The sequence below is a fragment of the Eleginops maclovinus genome, chromosome 4 (assembly GCF_036324505.1).
Source record: "Eleginops maclovinus isolate JMC-PN-2008 ecotype Puerto Natales chromosome 4, JC_Emac_rtc_rv5, whole genome shotgun sequence".
Classification (NCBI taxonomy): domain Eukaryota; kingdom Metazoa; phylum Chordata; class Actinopteri; order Perciformes; family Eleginopidae; genus Eleginops; species Eleginops maclovinus.
The window spans coordinates 18,924,387-18,944,694 of NC_086352.1; the positions used below are offsets into that span (position 1 = coordinate 18,924,387).

General features: G+C 39.6%; 2 protein-coding genes across 2 annotated transcripts in view; one reads left to right on the forward strand and one right to left on the reverse strand.

The window, feature by feature from the left end:
* The window catches only part of fam189a1 (family with sequence similarity 189 member A1), a 76,486-nt gene that overhangs the window by 40,674 nt on the left and 15,504 nt on the right, over window positions 1–20,308 (forward strand). The window contains exon 3 of the mRNA XM_063881985.1: window positions 19,452–19,562. Coding sequence (XP_063738055.1) covers window positions 19,452–19,562 — 111 coding nt within the window. The remainder of the gene's footprint in view (window positions 1–19,451; window positions 19,563–20,308) is intronic.
* Window positions 3,239–5,041, reverse strand: LOC134862633 (zinc finger MYM-type protein 6-like). Its single transcript, XM_063880641.1, has 2 exons — window positions 3,803–5,041; window positions 3,239–3,664 (listed from the first exon to the last, which is right to left on the reverse strand). The coding sequence occupies exon 1, from the start codon at window positions 4,979–4,981 to the stop codon at window positions 3,806–3,808; it is 1,176 nt and encodes a 391-aa protein (XP_063736711.1). The 5' UTR covers window positions 4,982–5,041; the 3' UTR covers window positions 3,239–3,664; window positions 3,803–3,805.

Here is a 20,308-nt window from a genome sequence, read left to right on the forward strand (position 1 = left end):
GCTTGGTTGTTTTTGAAGATAAACAACGGATGATCTGTGGTTTACAGTACACACCCACCACTATCATACCCTCTGAGGCTAGTATTTAATCTTTAATTCATGAATAGCGTAAAGGAAACAGAAACACAATAATGAGAAATTGGAGCTTTTAGTCTTCAGCGGTTTGTTTGTCTTTTGATCATAATCATCCCTCAGCGGGTTAATTATAGTGGTGATGTTCATAGTACGCTGTAAATATAAAGGCAGAGGTGGCAACGTGGCTGCGCACATGTGTGAAAAATTACTTTATATTTGCTAGACATGTAGCAATGTGAATATCAAAGATGTTCATTAGTGTGGCTATGCATTTTTCTCTGAACATAAAGGGAACACCTTCAGACATTTACCATCCTAAAACAACAGCAAATATCTTGTATCATAAGATAATGCTAACGCTTGCTGGAAACCATTGTTTTTTACAAATGTGGAGTGATAAATCTTCCGCTGTGTAAACTGCATGTATTTAATGAGAAATTGAAATTGAAACACTAACAGTACCGGCAGCACTCCATGGTGGGGGTGAGGATAACCGTTAAAAATGTATTACTTTATGTGAATCCATTTCTAAAAAGCAAAAAGGTTCATTTATACACACTAGGTCTCTTACCTGCCAAAACGTCTCACTAACATGCAGTTTGTTACACACAGACCCTCACATAGAGGATAGCTGAAAATTATTGATGACATTTCTTAATGCTTGTTGTTATAATAGTCTAAAATATACTTTCCCCAAACTTTCAACACATAGACATTGTTACTTGTGCTTTTCTGTCAGCTATGTTAAGCAGCATCTATAAGCTCCCCTCTTACTCCTGTCACATTGGTGCCATCTCTTTCTATAACAAACAGTTGCAGTAATTGTGTTTTGTGCAAATAAAGGCATTAGAGGCATATTCCACCGGTTTATCCTCCACAGTTGACTGAACAACTAGTGCTCTGTGGTCACTTGTCAGGGACTTGAGACGTAATTGTGGTTTGCACACAGTCATGTCAGCTATATTTCACAGCTGAGTGAGTTGATACTGCGGCATGACTGCAGCCACTATTTTACAGCCCTGCCAGCCCCGACTCAAAGCTGCTGGATACTCACAGGACGTGGTGCTACGTACGAGAAACCACTTCTCATATTGTGACCTTTGATGTCAGTATGAAATACATGTGTGAAGTCAGGGTTGCCGCAGTATTTATACTTCCATGTATATCTGTTGAAAATATCAATTTTATATAAGCAGCATATCACAATAACCCACAGTGGAGTCTCTTTCTAGTACTGACATCAGAAAGGGAATAAAACTAAAAGGTTCATGCACTGGTACTGCTTGACTGTTGATGTGTACAGTAATACAGCTTTTTGTAAAATATAATTACCTCTGAACAAAGATGAGTATAGCGTTCATACAGAGCCACACTAGCATTACCTGCTACAATCATGTTCTACCTTCTCTGGGTCATTCATCACTTTATATTTTTAATCATGTTCATACACATCATGGAAATAAAATATACCTGGATTCTAATGTCAAACTCTCAGTTGTGTGTATGTCTTTTATAAGATGTAATGTCTGACGTATTTTTATTAAAGGGGCATGTAAGTAGGAATACCAATTGTAGCTCAAATCATCAATTTGTATCCCCAAATGATGGATACAATAATTTCCCAAAACATTAAGTAAAGCATAGGTTTTGGGGAAAATAGTGATATCTGTAAAACGTTATGTTGTTATACTACTGTGAAGTACTTTTAGATGTAGAAGTCAAAGTAAATAGGTAGAGAAGCTGTGTCTGCGGTAATGTGGATGGAAGTGGGCACATGTCTGTGCCCATGAATTTGTGCATGCATGGTTCATGTCTGCATGTCTGCACGACTTGTTGAGAATGTATGGATGGCTGAGTCAGTGTTAGAGCATCGGCTACATTATACTGCAGTCCCAGCAGGACTCAGAGTAGCATTTGCTTTCAGAGTTTTGAATATCTCTCAAGGATGACACAGAAATAAAGTAAGATATTAGACTCGCTGCTGCTACTCAGGGAGGGCAGCTATGATTAGAAGCATTGATTTTTGACTGCCTCTTTATCATTGACAGGAGAACATGAAAGTATGAATAAATCTGAGAGCTGAAGTTTGTTTTTATCCTTCATGAATGAATTGTTCACGATGAATAAAGAAAAGCTCCCGTGAGACAGCTAAAGTAGTTGAGCAAAACTACAAACGATCCTGCAGCCATTGATCTGTTTCTCTGGCAAGTTAAGGTGTACAGAAACATCAGGGCAACTCATAAACATCTCTTTAAATAAGAAATATAACGCATATCATTGAAATGTCTAGCTTGAGAGATATACTCATAACCTCATGTCAGAACAAACACCAAAGATAAAACCATGCGCGTGTGTCTGTGGTGAGTGGAGAGGTATTATATTTCATAAATGGTTATCAGGAAGTCCTTTATTCAAACAATATACCTTTGGATGTATAATTCTTGAGGTTTTAATTGTGGCTAATGCTAATGCTAATGTGGGTAAGTGCAGCGAAATAACTTAGCACTGCTGTGTGGGAAAAGAACATACATATATGTTAGTGAGCATTTTAGCATTGCATAACAAATGAAATAATAAAGTCCCCCATTATCGGTTCAGAAACATAGTTTTAATCGTACTGCTGTGTTATACTGAGTGTGTACTGTAACATTGGCAGACTGCACTTAGTTTAGCTCAAGAGTTCACAATTTCAGATTAGAAGTGTCCATTAAAGTTGAACTCTCTTTCATTGATAATGTGTCTTATTCTAGCATGACAAGGTAATGTAAAATCTGTGCTCCATTTCTTGCTGTTGTCTAAACTGCCTCTTGTGACTTTTAAATATTACTATATGACCCAACAAAGGCAATGTGAAATCCTCACCACAAAGATAAACAAGAAACACAAAGTACATTTAGTCTGAACAAGATTTAGCTTTAAATGTTGCATTATTTAACACAAATACTCCTAAAAGAGGCTGTGCACATCACCTTTATATTTGTTCTCTTGAAAACCTTGAGTGTACTAATATGGAGCAGAAGTCCATAGAACTTGCGCATTCGGCTATCTCACATTCTCCTCTTCATACATTTTTATTTTTATGCAATGAGGATTCATGAAATGATTGGCAACTCCAAGCAACAGTTTGTCTGATGCCATTCACAAGTTTTTACTGTACAGCAGGGGTTTTCAACTGGTTTTGTCCCAGGGACCACCATTCGGACTAGAAAGCAATCCGCGGCCCACTGATGTGCCTGCGCGTGCGCGTGTGTATTTGGTGTTACATGCATAGCTCAATGCATGAAACATGAAAGAGAGGCCACGCAGATTTTATAATAATAAAAGTAGATTTATTAAATTAAATTAAATTAAAGATTATTTTAAAGAAAGAATAAAGAATAATAAAGTGTTGTGCAATTCAGTATTGGGAAAAGTAACTAAAAATGTCATGCAAAGTCAGTCTAGGTGTGTGACAAAACAACAACGGAGAACAAAAATCCAACAACACCGGAGAACCAAAATCCAACAAATGAAGACCAAGGCAGCCTCAACTGCTGGCTGGTCAGGGCTTTTATAACCCAGCCAGGACAGACCTGTCACCAATCACCTGCTGTAGAGACAGAGAGATTGAGAAAAGCAGAGAGAGATTGAGAAAAGCAGGGAGAGAGAACAGGCTTACCATTAACACAGGGCGGGGCCTAAACCCGCCAGGGTCGTAACAGTGAAAACATGGGAGAATTAGGCCTACCTGTCAGTGTGATATCTGGGCGTGGTGAAGTCCACACAGCCTGTCTATTCGTGGCGAAATGGTAGACAGAGACAGTCTCATGTCATTCTCTGGATCAAGCCTAGCCCTGTACTTATTCTTTAAGTACGCCAGTGTAGAAAAACCACTCTCACACAGGTATGTGGTTGGAAAGGGCAAAAGACACCTCATTGCTTTTGCAGCAAGCTGTGGAAATTCTGTCTGGCAACTTATCCAGAATTTAACAAGGGGCTGTGTGTCGTACATATGCCTCCTGACAGAGTCTGTGGACATCTCAATCAGCTTATCCTCTTCCACAGCCGTCAGACTTGACCCTACTGATGCATCGTCACTGAATGGGAGCAGGATCCACTTGCTGTCACGGCGCCACTCTTCCGAATCAGTGAAGTACTTTGCGAATTGACGCACAAGCTTCCTCAAATGCTCACATATAGTGTCGTTGATGTCAGTGCTGTCAGGGTATTCCTCAACTGAAGGAAACATCGCCAAGTTATTGCTCTCCACTCGTTCGATCCACTTTGACATTTTTTTCACAAATGCGTCGAGCTTCTCGTAGAGCTGCATGACGTTTGCATCTCTCCCTTGCATGGAGCTGTTCAACTTGTTCAGCTCTGCAAAAACATCTGTGAGGTACGCCAGCTTAGTTAACCAGTAACTATCGTTGAAATTGGAAGCCAGATCAGAATGCTTCTCGCACAAGAACTCGTAGATAGCTCCGCGTAGTTCAAACACACGGGCGAGCACAGCGCCGCGAGACAGCCAACGCACCTCTGAATGATAAAGGAGAGAGCTGTGTTCACTTCCCAAGTCATGGCATAGGGATGAAAACAGGCGTGTATTCAATGCGTTTCGTTTTATGAAGTTGACCGTCTTGACAACGACATCAAACACACCACTGAGCTCAACACTGAGATCTTTGGAGGCGAGAGCCTCTCTATGAATCAGGCAGTGTGTCCAAATTACCCCCGGAGCCACCCTCCTTACATGCGCAAACAGTCCAGTCTTGCTGCCACTCATGGCTCGGGCCCCATCGCTGCATAATGCAACGCACCTCTGCCACGAGATATTGTGCTCCGTGAAAAAATCGTCCAGTGCTTTAAATATTTCTACACCGGTAGTTCGCCCGGGCAGTGGTTTGCAAAAAAGAAATTCCTCGCACATAGTGCCACTGTCCTCGTATCGCACAAATGTTAACAGTTGCGCATCATTAGTAACCAGTGGCGGCTCCTGACAAATTTCTCAGGGGGGGCAAAAGTTGTGATGATGGCTAAGATGACCCATTCAATGGGTAAAATAATAATAAATAAAAGTCAGATAGCCAGCTTTACAGTGTCACATCTCATTGTTTAATTTGGTTTTCAACCACTAGATGCAACCCCAGACATAAAATATACAATACATTTGGTTCCACAATAAAACACACATTAACAGATAGTTTGTCATCTAATAGTTTGCCCTTGAAATCACTTTTAGCACAGTCTACAATTTATAGCCATCATGGATGCCATAGCAATAATCAAATCAAATTATACTATAATCAAAACTGTAATTAATCAAAATTTTCCAGAACATATTCCATTTACCACTATACAGTTTACAGGTTTACAGGTCTCCGCCAGACGCGCGCGCTGTACGTCCGAGCACGCATCAGTGCGTAACTGCGTATGACGAAATCACGTTAGGGCAAGCCCCACCGGAGCCCATAGAAATGCATTGTATCGTTCGATTTTTGAAAAAACGAGTCTCAACATGTAAGTCTATGAGAGCGCCTGGGGCGATTTTCAATCTGACTGATATCGCCCCAAGGGGGCGGGGCTACTGGTTGGACAGTGACATCCAGGCTGCTGATTGTCGCAGCGATATTCAGGCTGCTGTTTGGACTATACTATTAAGACTTAGACCGGCAAAATAAACTCTTTTCTCTCTTTTTTTTTTTTTTTTTTTTTTTTTCGTTTGGCTTAAGGAGGGCGGTGCACTATCGCCCCCTATGGGCCAGCCGCCCCTGTTAGTAACATCTGTCGTCTCGTCGATTTGAAGGGAAAACAGAACTGTCTGAAGTTTTGCCATCAACTGGTCTTTGACATCATTTGCCATTTCCCCAATTCGTCTTCCGATTGTGTTGTCTGACAACGGAATAGTTTTTAATTTGTTGGCACATTCTTCGCTTACCATAACTCTGCACATATCTATGGCTGCTGGCAATATAAGCTGCTCTGCAATGGTATGGGGCTTCTTACTTTTTGCAACCCTGAGAGCGACCAGATACGATGCTTTCAGTGCGTTTTCATTTATTTTTGCACTCTTCCTCATGGTAGCCTGCTGTCCTTTGAAATCACGCAACATCTGTTGCATGTACTCAACGGGTTTGGCCTTCAAGTGGACGTGATGCGTCTCCATATGCCGCGTAAGTTTCGACGGCTTCATAGCTTCATTACAGAGAATTGTTGAACATACGAAACACAGTGGTACCTCCTCTCCTGCTCTGTCTGTCGTCACTGTGAATCCATATTTAACATATTCCTCATTGTATTTTCTTTTTCGTCTTTTTTGCGAAGTTGACGCTTCGGAAGCCTGTCCTTGCCCTATCGTGGCGGCCTGTCCCTCTGTCGTGGCAGCCTGACCCTCTGTCATGGCAGCCTGTCCCTCTGGCACTTTCCTCACTACAAAACGATCCATTGGTGCTAGATATATAGCTAGACTAGTACATATGTAACAAATGTTTGCTGTACTACAACCTATCTTAAAATACTCTCGTCGGCTATGCTTATAAATGTGTGTCAACTTTGCTCGCAAGACTGTACGTAATGAATAATAAGTGAGGTTAGCGACGCAACTCATTACCATTAGCGAATCACAGGCTACCATAGACTGGATAGGCGCAAGGCTACATTCTGTCAGCTTGAATTTCCTTTATATTATTTTAAACATATTTTTCACGATATGTAACGGTATTCTGGAAATGTGTTGAAATATCAAAGCGAATTTATATTAAAAAAAAACAATGGTGAACTGATCAACATAGGCTCTTGTCACGGACCACATGCAATGCCGCCGCGGACCACCAGGGGTCCGCGGACCACCGGTTGAAAACCCCTGCTGTACAGCATCAAGACAGCTCGATCATTAAAGCCACTGCCGTCTGCCATCCTGTGTAATCAGGAAGCTGTGAAAGACTCTTTTGTGGCTCCAGGCTCTGGGTTTTTATAACAACTGTAAGTGCACATGTAGACCCACAAATGCACAACACATGCAGACATGATACAGCCAATTGCATAGTAAAACCAGCACTCGAAGGCACATGCCACGATGCAGAGATGATTGACACAAAGTTTCAGATCAGCCTCTTTGCATTTTGTGTGTGTATCTTCTGTCTCCTCATCCTTAGAGGCCTGTTATTCTCTTACTTGACCCAGATGGAGAGGCTTTTGTTGGAGAGATAGTCTGCTGCCAACTGAGATGTGCCCCATAGGAGTGCCTGTCAGGAGCTGCTAAAGAGACAGGAAGTGTGTGTGTCAGACAGACAGGCGGGCAGGCGGGCAGGCGGGCAGGCAGGCAGGCAGGCAGGCAGGCAGGCAGGCAGGCAGGCAGGCAGGCAGGCAGGCAGGCAGGCAGACAGACAGACAGACAGACAGACAGACAGACAGACAGACAGACAGACAGACAGACAGACAGACAGACAGACAGACAGACAGAAGTGCATATGTTTGCAAATGTGTGAGCTGAGGAAGACTTGAGAGGAAGGTGATGTTTTGGGTTGGGGAGGCACAAAGAACAAATCTGCAGGAAAGGTTTGCACCCCTTCAAAAGAGAAAGCACTTAAAATAGCTTTGGGAGGAGATTACTCCCATTCACATGATCTCTGTGGGATTTTATGATTTTATGGTTCAATTTTCTTTACAGTTCTTTCAAGTTATTTTACAGAGCAGGCAAAGAACCATGAGGAGAAGCCCTGAAGCTGTGTCTCGGATGCTATATTATGAAATGTCATCTCATACTCAGGGATGCAAACATAAATAGGAGAAGCTGTTTGGTATCCCAGTACACCAGTAGATTTAGAAGCTTGCTTCTTTTGTAATGGGTGAAAAGTTAAATGAAATGTATATAGAAACATAAAAGTCCAAATGGAGCTGCCCTTAGCCATATTACAATCAACATGTAGAACATATTTATTTAAATTAATAATGCACGTAACACAGTTGAATGAAAATGCTCCTCCTTTCTTTGCCTTTCAAGCATTGTTTTATTATGACTTGAGCCTCTTTCTATGTGGCTCTGTTTCTGTCCCCACCAACTTCTCAGAACAAAACCTTGCAGTTTGCTAGATGCTGGACCACATTAACTCATATTATTATTTTAATTATAGAAAAAGAAGGAAAAGAAGTTCACATAAAACTGTGTAACCAGTGTTTTGGGAATTTGCATGTATCACTGCTAATGTCACATTTTAAATTGTTTTGGAAAAATAAAGAGTAGCACAAGAGAGAGATTCCCGCCATGAGATAGTAGCACTGCTGTGATGTGGCCGTAGGCGGGGGGACAAAGAAGAGACAGAAGCTTCAGGTTTGTTTTGATAAATGTTCTCTGGTCCGCCAAGAAAAAAAAGATTGTTCCGTTGCTAAGCAACATCATTTTGCATCTTTCCAGCATCCTTTGTTAAATCTTCAACTTCAGTGTGACTCAATGTGGATGTTCATCTGAATGTGTTCAAGTTTGACCAACTCCGAATTAATCGTGTTTCTAGTGACAGAAATGTAAAAAGTTAGAGGTAAATTTAGTAGAAAAATGTAGTTCATTAAATGAATTCCCATGTTGGATGCAGACAAAACATTTGGGCTGATTTTCTTGTTGCAGTGAAAGCTTTTTAGAGCGTTTGCAAATATATATTAATTTTGTTAATTATGAGTAGAAACTAACAAAGAGACCTTGCTCAAGTTGTCAATGTTTCCCAGCCAATCACAGTGAGCTGTCATCATTAAATGTTGTATAATGGTCACACACACAAGCAGGGTGGATGTCTGTCAGCATAAAGGCTTTACCCCGAGTCCTCCTGCTGAAGACTGGACTCTCTAAAGCCACCTTCCTGTCAGTCTGAAAAAACAGCATGTTATTTCTCTTTACACCAGGCGAGATGAAAGAGAGGACAAGGGTGGGTGTGTGTGTGTGTGTGTGTGTGTGTGTGTGTGTGTGTGTGTGTGTGTGTGTGTGTGTGCGCTTCAGGAGTGTTTTTCTCTGCTCTGGTCACAGTTTGCCTGTCAGCTCTGGTCAGTTTGCATTATCACTGCCACTCTCCGTCTCCTACTGCTCCTCAGATCACCTCCTCTCCTCTCACACAGTGTGTCTGACAAAAAGGCATTAAAATGACCGAGAGAGCATCTTCTCTACCAACCAATTTCACGTTTCAACCTATTTGTTAAGCATATATGATCTTTTACATACCCATTTGTACATCCTGTGTTCAGTGAGACCTCTACACTTTTGCTCCATTTTGTAACCGTGGGTATTTTGTATTGTTAGACCAAATTTTCTTGGTCTTGGTAATAAAACTATTAAATTGTTAATAGATCAGGGTCTTGCTGAGGCTTTCACAGCAGGGTGGCTCTGCATGGTGCAACTCCAAACCAATCCCTAAACCAATCCTTACTTTCCTGTGAATTTTTTATAGTGGCCAAAGAGGAAGAACACCCTCTTTTCTTTCCAAAAACCTGAGTATGGCTTGTTATTCCAAGAAAAGATTTGCCTCGGTTTGTAACTTCAACTACAGAGGGCTATTCATGCTAATTGACTGTAACTAATTTAACAATCCATTACTGGTTTCATATACATATTGTATATATATATATATATATATATATATATGGAATAAGTGGATTTTCAAGCTTTTAAACCAACCATTTTTTGGGTGGGACAATGATTAAATGCATCTCATCCCTGTGCTTTAACTTTGCTTTGTGTTTATTTTGTTGTCACATACAGGCTGCAATATTCATTTCATTCTAGTCATGCAATGACACTTAAAGAACAGAATGAAATATGAATAAACAAAAGTAAAACAATATAAATGAGATGGGGTTTGCTTCGTGCCGTGAACAAGACGGATGATTCACTCTGCTGACACACAGACTGAAAGATGTCTCTCTTGAGGCAAGTTAGGAAGCTTTTTGAATACGTCCTTTTTTCTTCTGAATTTCTCTCCTCTGCATTCATATCAAATTGGTTCTCTCGGCATATACACTCTCAAACGTATTGTAACCATTTTTTATTCTTTATTTTTATCTTCCATGCGCTCTTATTATGTGTGAAATGACAGGAAGTGACAGGTATGGGATCAGACAAAGGGATGAGCAGAGTGGGGAGAAAGCTGGGCAGAGCCTGAATGAGAACAGTTGGCTGGGTGAACAGGAACCTTTCGACTCGAGATAATACCCGATGAATGATGTCCTCCCCCTAAGACACTGAGAAGCAGGAAGTGTGGCTCCATATTAATTAGAATATGAATTAGATAAACCCCCTTATCTGATGGCTCACAGGAGCGAGAGCGGCATGATCCAGGCAGCGGCAGCTTTAGAGGTGATTGAGCAAATAGTCACGGCTCAGGTCACGTTGCTCTCATGCAGTAAATGTGTTCACTTTCAGCTCTGTTATTTTGTTTAATGTATAAAAAGTCAGCATATCAAGAGAGAAAAAACATTGCCTAGTCTTTAGTGCAATACTCTTTGCCCACCAATAGAGAAATTGCCTTTTTCTATTTCATTGTAAATGTTCAAAACAGTTTTGGGAACATAGTAGGGTCTCAGGGGGTCTCTTGCCCTTTATCTAATATTTTGCGATACTAGGAAATGTATTTGCATCTTGAAAAGTTGAAAGATTGTGAGACAAGAAATGCCATTACCTGAGAAGGTGGCTTAATTACTGGTGCCACAGTTGCTGACAACATTGTTATGCTACCAGAATTATGATTATTATTACATGTTACCACCTTCTTTCTTTTTTTTATCTGTTAATAAAAAAGACTACTGCCATTCTAGTGGCTCTGTGAATGAGTTCATATATGCTAATGTCAACATGCAAACATACTTAAAAATATAATGCTGAAAAGCTGATAAGAAGCAGCTCAAACGTGTTCACATACTAGTGTGTTCAAATACTAACATTTGCTTATTACCAACCAAAATACAGGTTTAATTAAGAGTTGTACGCTTTGGGAGTAATTTGGTCATAAACCAAAGTATTGGACAAATTTGACCCGATGATGGAGTAGGAAGTGTACCAATCCATTGAAAGTCTCACATTTTGTCAAAGGAACCCCAGCTTAAGAATTGAATATTTCCTAAAACCAAGATGTCTTGCCTTTCATTTATGTAACATAACTGACAACAGTTTTTTTAACATCGTGGCACTCACTTATGGGGATTTCATCCTTGATTTCCAATGAATCGCCTCAAGCGAGCAGCATCCTTAACAAAGTTCCTGCTATACTTCTGTGTGGTGTAAGAGTCTGCTGGGACCAGGTTCATTATAGGCCTGTCTCATTACAGCTCCCCAACATAGAGCCTGGAGGGAAGCAGAGAAGCCAGAGCCTCCTTGTTTTAGCTCTTTAGAGGTCACTGGTTGATTTAAAATGTTGAGAAGCAGAGGTTAATCAACTACTGACCCGCAGGGTGAGGCTGTCTTTCATGGTCTGTTTTAATCAATAAGTGTGAGCGCTGGCACAGATGAACTCCTTATATACAGGGAAACCCTTTACCCAGGTTCCTACAGTCCTGATTACCTCTTATCTATCCTCTCCTCATGTGGATGTTTGCAGGAAGAGCTCTATACTGGGTGAATCCTCAATATAAAAAAGCTAGTGAAATGCAAAAAAGGACTCCAACATGTAAGATATGTAGTTCAGCACGCTTCATGTAGGTTTCATGGCTCATCTGCCAATAAAAGGTGTTGGACTATAACTTCACCATGATGTCTGTAACCACAGGAACTAATCCATCACATCCTGTGGAGATGCAGTCTGACATGCTGTCAACATGACTTCACATCAAAGCCTAAGAGGAGAGGTGTTTTTAACATCTACAGAAATAGAAAAACATCTGATGTTCTTACCTGACCACCTAGAACAAAGAGGAGTAGCCAGCAGGAAAGATAGTTCTATTGCTGTGATAACTTTTGATAAGGGTTTATGTTGAAACTCCTCAGTACCGGTGTGCAGGAATCAACTATTTCACTTTTATTATAAGAAAATATATGGTGCAACATTATCATGGCCTTTGTCCACATTAACCAAGCAGCAAGCTCCATTTCTGGGAAGTGAATCCAATGACTGTGATTTACTAATGCAGAAATACCTTAAACTTGCAGTCTTTTAAATGGCAAGGTCTGCTTCACTGGTAGGGAAAAACAAGTTGGATTGTATAGGAGTCTATGAGAAAGTGTATCAATTCCTTACTTCATTTAAGTACCCAAGTAAAGGAGTTGTCTTAATCGCTTGTTTGATGTCTTCTTCAATACTACATTTACATTTTATAAAGAATGGTTGGCAAAACCAAAGATGGCAACGGCTCAAATGCAAATTGTAAGGCTGCAAAACTAGTCTACAATTCACGGTGAGGAATGCAGGGGGCTCTTCTTACAGTTTTATCCTCATGCATCCTTTTAATACTCCCCTAAATTACTGAAAAAATGCAAATTTGTATTGTACATTAAACTGAGTTGAAATGTACGCAAAATGTGGTTTTCTGCTCACTGTACTCATTTGTAAAATCTCAAATAACCATTGGGGTTTCTGTCGAGTTAGAGTTTCTGCATATGCGTGGGTGCTGGTATCTCTTTGCACATTTACGAACATAAATTGGGGTTTAAAGAGATGTGTGCTCCTGTAGCTATGCAGCTATTCCCCAGCAGGATTAGGGGTCTGTGGAAGTCGTTACGTCTGGTTTAGTGTGACCTCCCCTGGGTTCTGCTGCTGAGAGTTAGTATCAACACCTCCACTGTTTATTTGGACCGACGCTGAACTCAGGGTCACTCAACTCCTATCACTGCTAATACTGGTGATTTGGTCTAAATGAACACACACACGAACATACACACACACACACACACACACACACACACACACACACACACACACACACACACACATAAACTATACACCACAACCCTCGGTGGGAGGAGGAGCAGAAAGGTAGAAAGTTATTTCGGTTAGCAATGAGTACCAGCTGCTGCAGCCCTGGTTTTGCTTTCTCTTGTGTGTTTTTAAAGTCAGTAGAGGGGGCACCAGGAGAGATGCATTGTTTTCTTTCCTGATAATAGCTTAACCCCGTGGTTGTGTATTTTCGCATATTTTAAATAACTTGAAAATCTGGTTTACTCTTAATCAACATTCAGGAAGGCTCTCTTATTGTTCCTAAAGTGTCTTTTGTTCACAGATGTTTCTGAGCTGTGCAGAACCTGAGGGTTGATTTACAGAGTCAGAGGGAAATTGAATCAGAGGATTTGTGATTTGCTGAGCACAAGCATAAACAAAGCAACATTGCCTTCAACCCTCATGGCTCAGGGTTAATTCAAAAATAAATAGCGTTGTGTCGCAGTGCCACTGCAGACTAAAAACTGATTGATGCTGCAGTTAAAGGAAGCTAACTTTATTCAAATTCTCCTTTTATACAATTCCCATGATCCTAAACTGGCCAATCTTTAATTATTTTGCCCTGAAGCAACTCTACAGGGTAAAAGCCCAGCTGTGCATCATTATGTGTTTTCAAAGAGTCTGATTTGAATCCCATAGTGCTTTCACTGCTTACTCTACAGTCAGAGCTCATATCTCATTGTCATACCACATTAGCATTATCTTCTGTTGTGGTCGTACAGGACACGTGTTGAGCATATTTAGTTTCTCCAAGGTATTTATTCAGGCTCAGGTTTGGAAAAAACGAAACAAAAACCTGCTATACCCTGGTCTTAGTGAAGGTCTGAAACTGATGTGCTTGATTCTCTCGGGTCCGTCTCTTCATTAGTGAACACACTGAACATTTTCTATTCATGGTAACATAACTTTATTTATATATATATATGTAGAGACAAGCTGAGAAAAACCATTGACTGATAATTGGCTTATCAGACAATTTCTTATTTTGTATCTATGTCTGTAGATGTAAAAGTTATTTAATGGAAACCCATTGGAACAAAATCCCTTAACATTAAAATGAACCATAATAAAGTTCTGGTATTACTTAGATTTTCTGCTGTAGGTTTGTGTACAAATATATACATATATATATATATATATATATATATATATAACCTTGAACGCTTTGATAGTAACTATTGATACAACATTGTAATCGCTTATGATATGTATTTAAAAGCAACGTTTCATCTTTCTGTGCAATTTGGGTTCTTGGACGATGTAAACTAGGTTGTTGCCCAAATGTTAAATCAAATTTGCACTGAGTTTGCTGAAAACATGTTTAAAGGTGCAAGACAGAAATTAAGACATAGATAGTAGGCAAACATTTCCCAAACCTAAACTTATTTTACAATACTAAGTTTCAGCTCAATACAGGTAATATTTGGCAATTCTGCTTCGAAAATACTTTGGAAAATGAGTCCGTTTTTTAACAATAGCTTCCATTTAATGTATTATTGAGAGACTCTTTCAAATGAATTCTGCTCTAGATTTGAACACCTTGCCTTGTTAAGTTAATCAGGACTTATATGGTACTGTTGCATTAAAAACATACACTGTGAGTGATCATGAGAACAAACAGAAGCATTACAAAACAATATATCACCAAGGCAAGTCCCAAGTTTGTATCAAAGAGCTTTATCTTCTGAGCTGCACAACTCCCTCTACCCTAGAGCCTTGATTCACAAGAACACAATCTTTTGCTCCCGATTTTCAAATGATTATGGCACTAACATTAGGATAAAAGATTTCCTGCAGTTTTCAGAAATGCTAGAAATTAAGCATTTGTGTTGTTGTACGGTTATTGAAAAAAAAAAATTCAAAGCTTATATGTTTTCATCATCTGCTTTCAGAAAGTAAAATCTGATTATGTATAGAACTGATACATGTGTGAAAGTTATTATGCACAGAGGTCTTATGCATCTGTATTTACCTGATTATAGTAATAGATTTGCCTCACATATGTAATATAAGTTGAACAGTCAGTAGTGCACATCCTCTATCTGTATGAAGATATGCATGCAGGGTATATGATGTCTCGTTATGATTTATACATCTACATGCCAGTGCATATATGTGCAAGCTGCAGGGCATATGCTCTTAATAAAATATTCATACATTGCTGCTTCAAATACGGCTGAAATAGCGAGAAGGTAATATATAAGCACCCACTTTCCTCTGTTCCTATTTCTATTAGGTATACCTGCGTTTTCTTATTCATTGACTTTAATGAATCAACGAAAGCTTCATTTGTTTGCTTCTATCTGGTCTCCCCACTGAGATGGTTATCTTATCTCTGATGTGTGCTTCTTTAAATAAACAGAGGTGATGAATGAGCCTAGGATTTTGTTGTTTGTGGCAGCAGCTTAAATTAGGAGAGCTCAACGTTAGAAAGAAGAGATGTGTCTGAATGACAACAGCCATGCATGGATCTGTTTTTGCCTGAGACATGAATAAGACAAATGTGTTGAAGCTGAACTTTGAACGCTGAGGTTTAGGGTTAATGTTGTTTGTGTGTTTCACAATTGATTTCACGAATCCATTGAAAATACATACTTCTTAAAGGACAACATTTTGGACATTTCTGGTCGGCAGTTAGATAAGAACATTTAAACCACTCTCAAGTGTGTTCGTTGTATAAATATAAGGCTAAACACAGAAGGCGGTAAGATGACAAACACAAAACTTTTAAGCTCAGTAAAAGGTATCTGTTTTCTTCTTTCATCTGTACGAAAACCTGATGGTAAAATGATCACCTGCAGGATTTATATTTAAGAGTGTAAGTGATATCAATCCTCTTATTTATCTCTTCATCGGAAAGCAATTCATTATATTTCCCAAAATGAGTTTGTCTTAACATTCAGTGTTAACCAGAATCCATCAGGTGAGTCTTTGAGGTCAAATATATGTGTTTAATGCAATTTCTTTCTAAAAAAAACCTTTATGCATCAAGTATTTCAAACCTCGCATTGTTTAAATGCATAATTACTAACTCACAGTGTTCCTCCACCCAGCCTTTGTTGATCCACATTGCTGCTTGTCTTTGTACATGACCATCACTTGTATATCAGTGGAACAATGTCAAACCATTGGCAGGGTGTGTGTTATGTCACCCGAGTGCTTAACTACATACATGTTCCCATTAGCATGACAAATATTGCCCTATCACACTACTATTGAGTAAAAAACAACAACAAGGTACCTTAAAGATTACCCCTACTAAGATAAAGCATACCTAGCAACGCCAATCGGATTTCTTTGACTTTTTAGGATCCATCTAAAACAATTTCCTCTGCGGTTTGAATAGCTGCTGAAGCAGGATGAAGGATAGGAAGGGGCACAGCAAGAGCCAAATACTTTTCACCTCAGTGACAGTTATGGAGAATTACAGTGATACACCTGAACCTCAGGTCTTATACTGTAATCTATGAGAGTGTGTCATGGAGATGAATGGTGATTATATTGTGGTCTATTGTCCTCCGCACTAAGCGCTAAACGATGTGATGATGACACGCAGTGTAAATCTACCTCGGCTGTTACAGCGAGAGGCTCGTGCGTAGCTTTTGGTGTGTGTGTGTGTTTGTTTACCTCGTTGACATGCAGAGGGCAGCACAGCAGTAATTAATGACTAGTTGCTAAATGGTGCTATGTGATCCTACATGGTAATGAGAAGGCATTGGTGTGGGGCCAGGCGAGACAATCAGCTCAGCAGAGAGAAACTGTGGGGGAAGTGCAGGTGACACCTGGGTCACACACGGCTGGGGAGGACTGTTTGATGAAAGGATATCTGGGACTTTTTCAACATTTTCCATAAAAACACACAATTCTGCCAGTGTGACTCAAACAACAGGGTAGTGGTGGCATAATCGTTGTTGTTTCATGGTTGTGTGCTTTTTATTATAGATGCTAATTACAATAAAGAGGAGTTGGAAGATATGAAACAGGTTTCTATGACAAATATGCAAATGTGAAAAACAAAAATGAAAACATCCCTTTAAAGCGCGGTGACCTTATGGCGGCAGACTGCAGCAGCCACTGGAGCTTTGATACAGAGAGATTGTTTTCTCCTCAGTTAGAATTGCAGCTGGTGATAGTTTGAGACTCGGCATTGTATATGACCGGCAACAACTCAAACCCAGAGAGGTTTCATTAACACACAACTTATGGTCTTTGTGTCGGAGAGAGAGAGCTTTTAGTGTCAATGGTCTGTGCGTTACAATATCTCCATTGGGAGATTTATTGTCATCGCATCATTTGAGTTAAATGCTCTAGCACTCATACTCCATGTGAACTATTGAAGATGCTTTCTGTTTGTTCATGTCTGTGGTGGAACAGCATTCTGAAAAACGTGACTATTGCTGTCACACTTATCAAAACTATGTGAGCCTGTCTGGCCGTTATTAGAACAGTGAGTCTCTCTCTTGATATGATAGAAGAGGTAACAGTGTTTTTCTAAAATACTAGATGTTCACATTGAAGAGAAATCAGGCAGATCCCATAAGTCTAGGTGAGAAACAGTTCAGTCTTTCCAAACTTTAATAAAGTGTACAGAAAATCACTCACTCCTGTTACTCCCAGCAGCATCTATGGATAAAATGAAATGCATTATCTTTGAGAGGGTGATGTTGCATATACACCAAGGCACATGCTTCTGTTTTCCTATGCAAATCAAACTTCCTTTACAGAGATGATTCAATAATGTTTGCAATATACTGTGTATATTAAGCAACCACTTTATTCATTTCTCCCACCAGAAAACAGTTAATCTCTTTTTTATGTTATTGCTTAAACTCAAGCTTTACATTTATGGTGTGCATACTTTATCTTTATCAGATCATATATAATATAGTGAGCTTACTTAAGAGAAAATGTAAGCTTGGAAACATTATCTTTATACTCCCTCTTCAATAATTTCATACACAAAGTTTTCAGTCAATATGAAGAAGTCATTTATGGACAGTATACCTTGCACAACACGTTCATCTGCACAAGTCAGGTTACCATTCACAGCAAAGTAGGAACAAAGGATCTCAAAATAAAGCTTTCCAGTTGTCATACATCTTTTTCTATAGGATTTTGCATTGCTCACTAAAATGAATATAATGACATCTTGGTGCTGAACAGCTTTATAAATATGTGTATTTATTTTATAATTGTGTGTATACTAACATACTATATGCCGTTTGATATGGCCAATTTGCATCCTGTGGCCTGCAGTTTTGTGGCCATAAAAAACACCAGTGCTCTTAAGAGAGTCGTTATCACATTCCCGTGCAGCTGATCACCCAAAGAAGCAGACAGCGGATTTCACATTCAAATGAAATGCTAATTAATAAGATCTATATTCACCACCAATGAGCCATGGGACTAAAGAGTCTTGTTCTGTCTGTCATCTTTTCATCTTTGTCACTATCTATTAATGATTGTTTTGTTCCTTTTGTTTTAAATGTTTTGTTATCAATGTCTGTCACTCTTTTTCTTTTCTTTTACAATCAAAGAAGTGCTCCTGAAGCTTGCCCATCAGCCTCTCAATCTTTCCATTTTCTGCCATGGAGAAAAGCACTTAAACTTATCGCTCCATCTGTTTATTTCATGCCACCTCCAGTTTCTTCTTCTCCGCCCCCTGCTCCTTCTCTCCTCCTCTCCATCTGTGTCTGTGTGTTCACAATAACCTTTATGAGCATCAAACTCCTCCCGCTAGTGCCCTTTATGTCCTCCAACAGCACTGTTCCAGGGTTTTTGTAAAAGCAAGCTTTGAAGATAGGCTGTTATTTAGATTTTTAATTAAATTCATCAATAATGAGTTTGTGAGACTCTGTCATCATATTTCCATAAAAATGAGTCGGTTCAGGAAACACCATTGCCTGGTTTTCAATTTCCTGGGCAGAGAGGTTGGTTGACTGCTGTCAATTTTAACACTCTTTCGGTTACGCTTGACCTGTCATTTAAAGTCCCAGAAATGGTAGCCGTATTTATGGTCATTGGATTGCAATCCACAGTGCTGTTAGTAGAGGAATAAAAGAAGAATTTATCTGAGGAAAAGTGTATTAAACATAAACTGACAGCTTGGAGCATAGGGAAATATGAGCTCTTCTGGGACTGGTGTTAGTGTTTGTGCATGTGTTTTGTACTGGTTGAAAGGCATTAGCCGCACCACAGAACTTCAGAGGTTGAGGAATAAAGAAATCTCACTAACGTTTTGAGAATTTCCATCTGACATTACGTTGTTAGTTATGTCATTGGGTGAAATGCTTGTTTTGGGTTATGATTTCTGGACATCAGAGCTAATTTCATCTGCTGATATCTTGGAACCACTGTGAGGGACGAGTGATTGGCTAAATACACCGTGCCTTAGTGCCACAGCTAATTCAAAACACTATATCGAAGATGTAAGTGTGAAATAAATGTTAGCAACTTTTTGACATCATGTTGTCTCCATTTCTCTCTCTGCCACAGATCACATTCTTCATGCTGCTGTCTGCTGTGTGTGTGATGCTCAACCTGGCGGGCTCCATCCTCTCCTGCCAGAACGCTCAGCTGGTCAACTCTCTGGAGGACTGTCAGCTGGTGAGACCAACTGGACCTTAAACTGTACCTTCTGCTGGGCGCGTTCGTGAAGTGTGGACAAAAAGATGTCAAACAAGTCATTTAATCTGGCTTTCAAATGTTGAGGCTCAAACATGTTTTCTTTAGGAGAGAAAGGATTCATTGGCATAAATGCATTTGAATCAAATGTCAGAACCTGACTGATGAAATACGCATCAAAAATGTCTACAGTGCATATTTGACCTGAATGAAATTAAGGCATATTACTAAGGCTCACAGTGCCTAATAACATGATTCTTATAAACCTGAAACACTAGCTCATTCCTATATATCCATTAATAATGAAATATCATTTGTGTATGTTAATAACCTGATGATATACAGCCCTAAACATACAAGCAATTATTTTAATTTACACAATTTATTATTCTAAAACATGTAGGATACCACCGAGGTGCGAACTGATAGTGTTTCATAATGGCTTGAAATAACTTACTCTAAGAATAAAAAACATGGCATGCATCATATTGCTAACATGGCATCAACAGTCATTGGCATGTGTTCATTGTTTTCTTCATGAGACATTTAAATTCATGAGTGTCGGCTCATGTCAGGCTGACAGGCGGCACTTCTGCTCAGAGCAGGCTGCAGATCTGAGTCAACGTCACAAATGAACAGAGCTATTAGTCTGTTAGTGACTAATGGCTGCTGATTATCACATTCATCTTTGCCAGAAAGTAACATTTCTAAAATAAAGATAAACGACT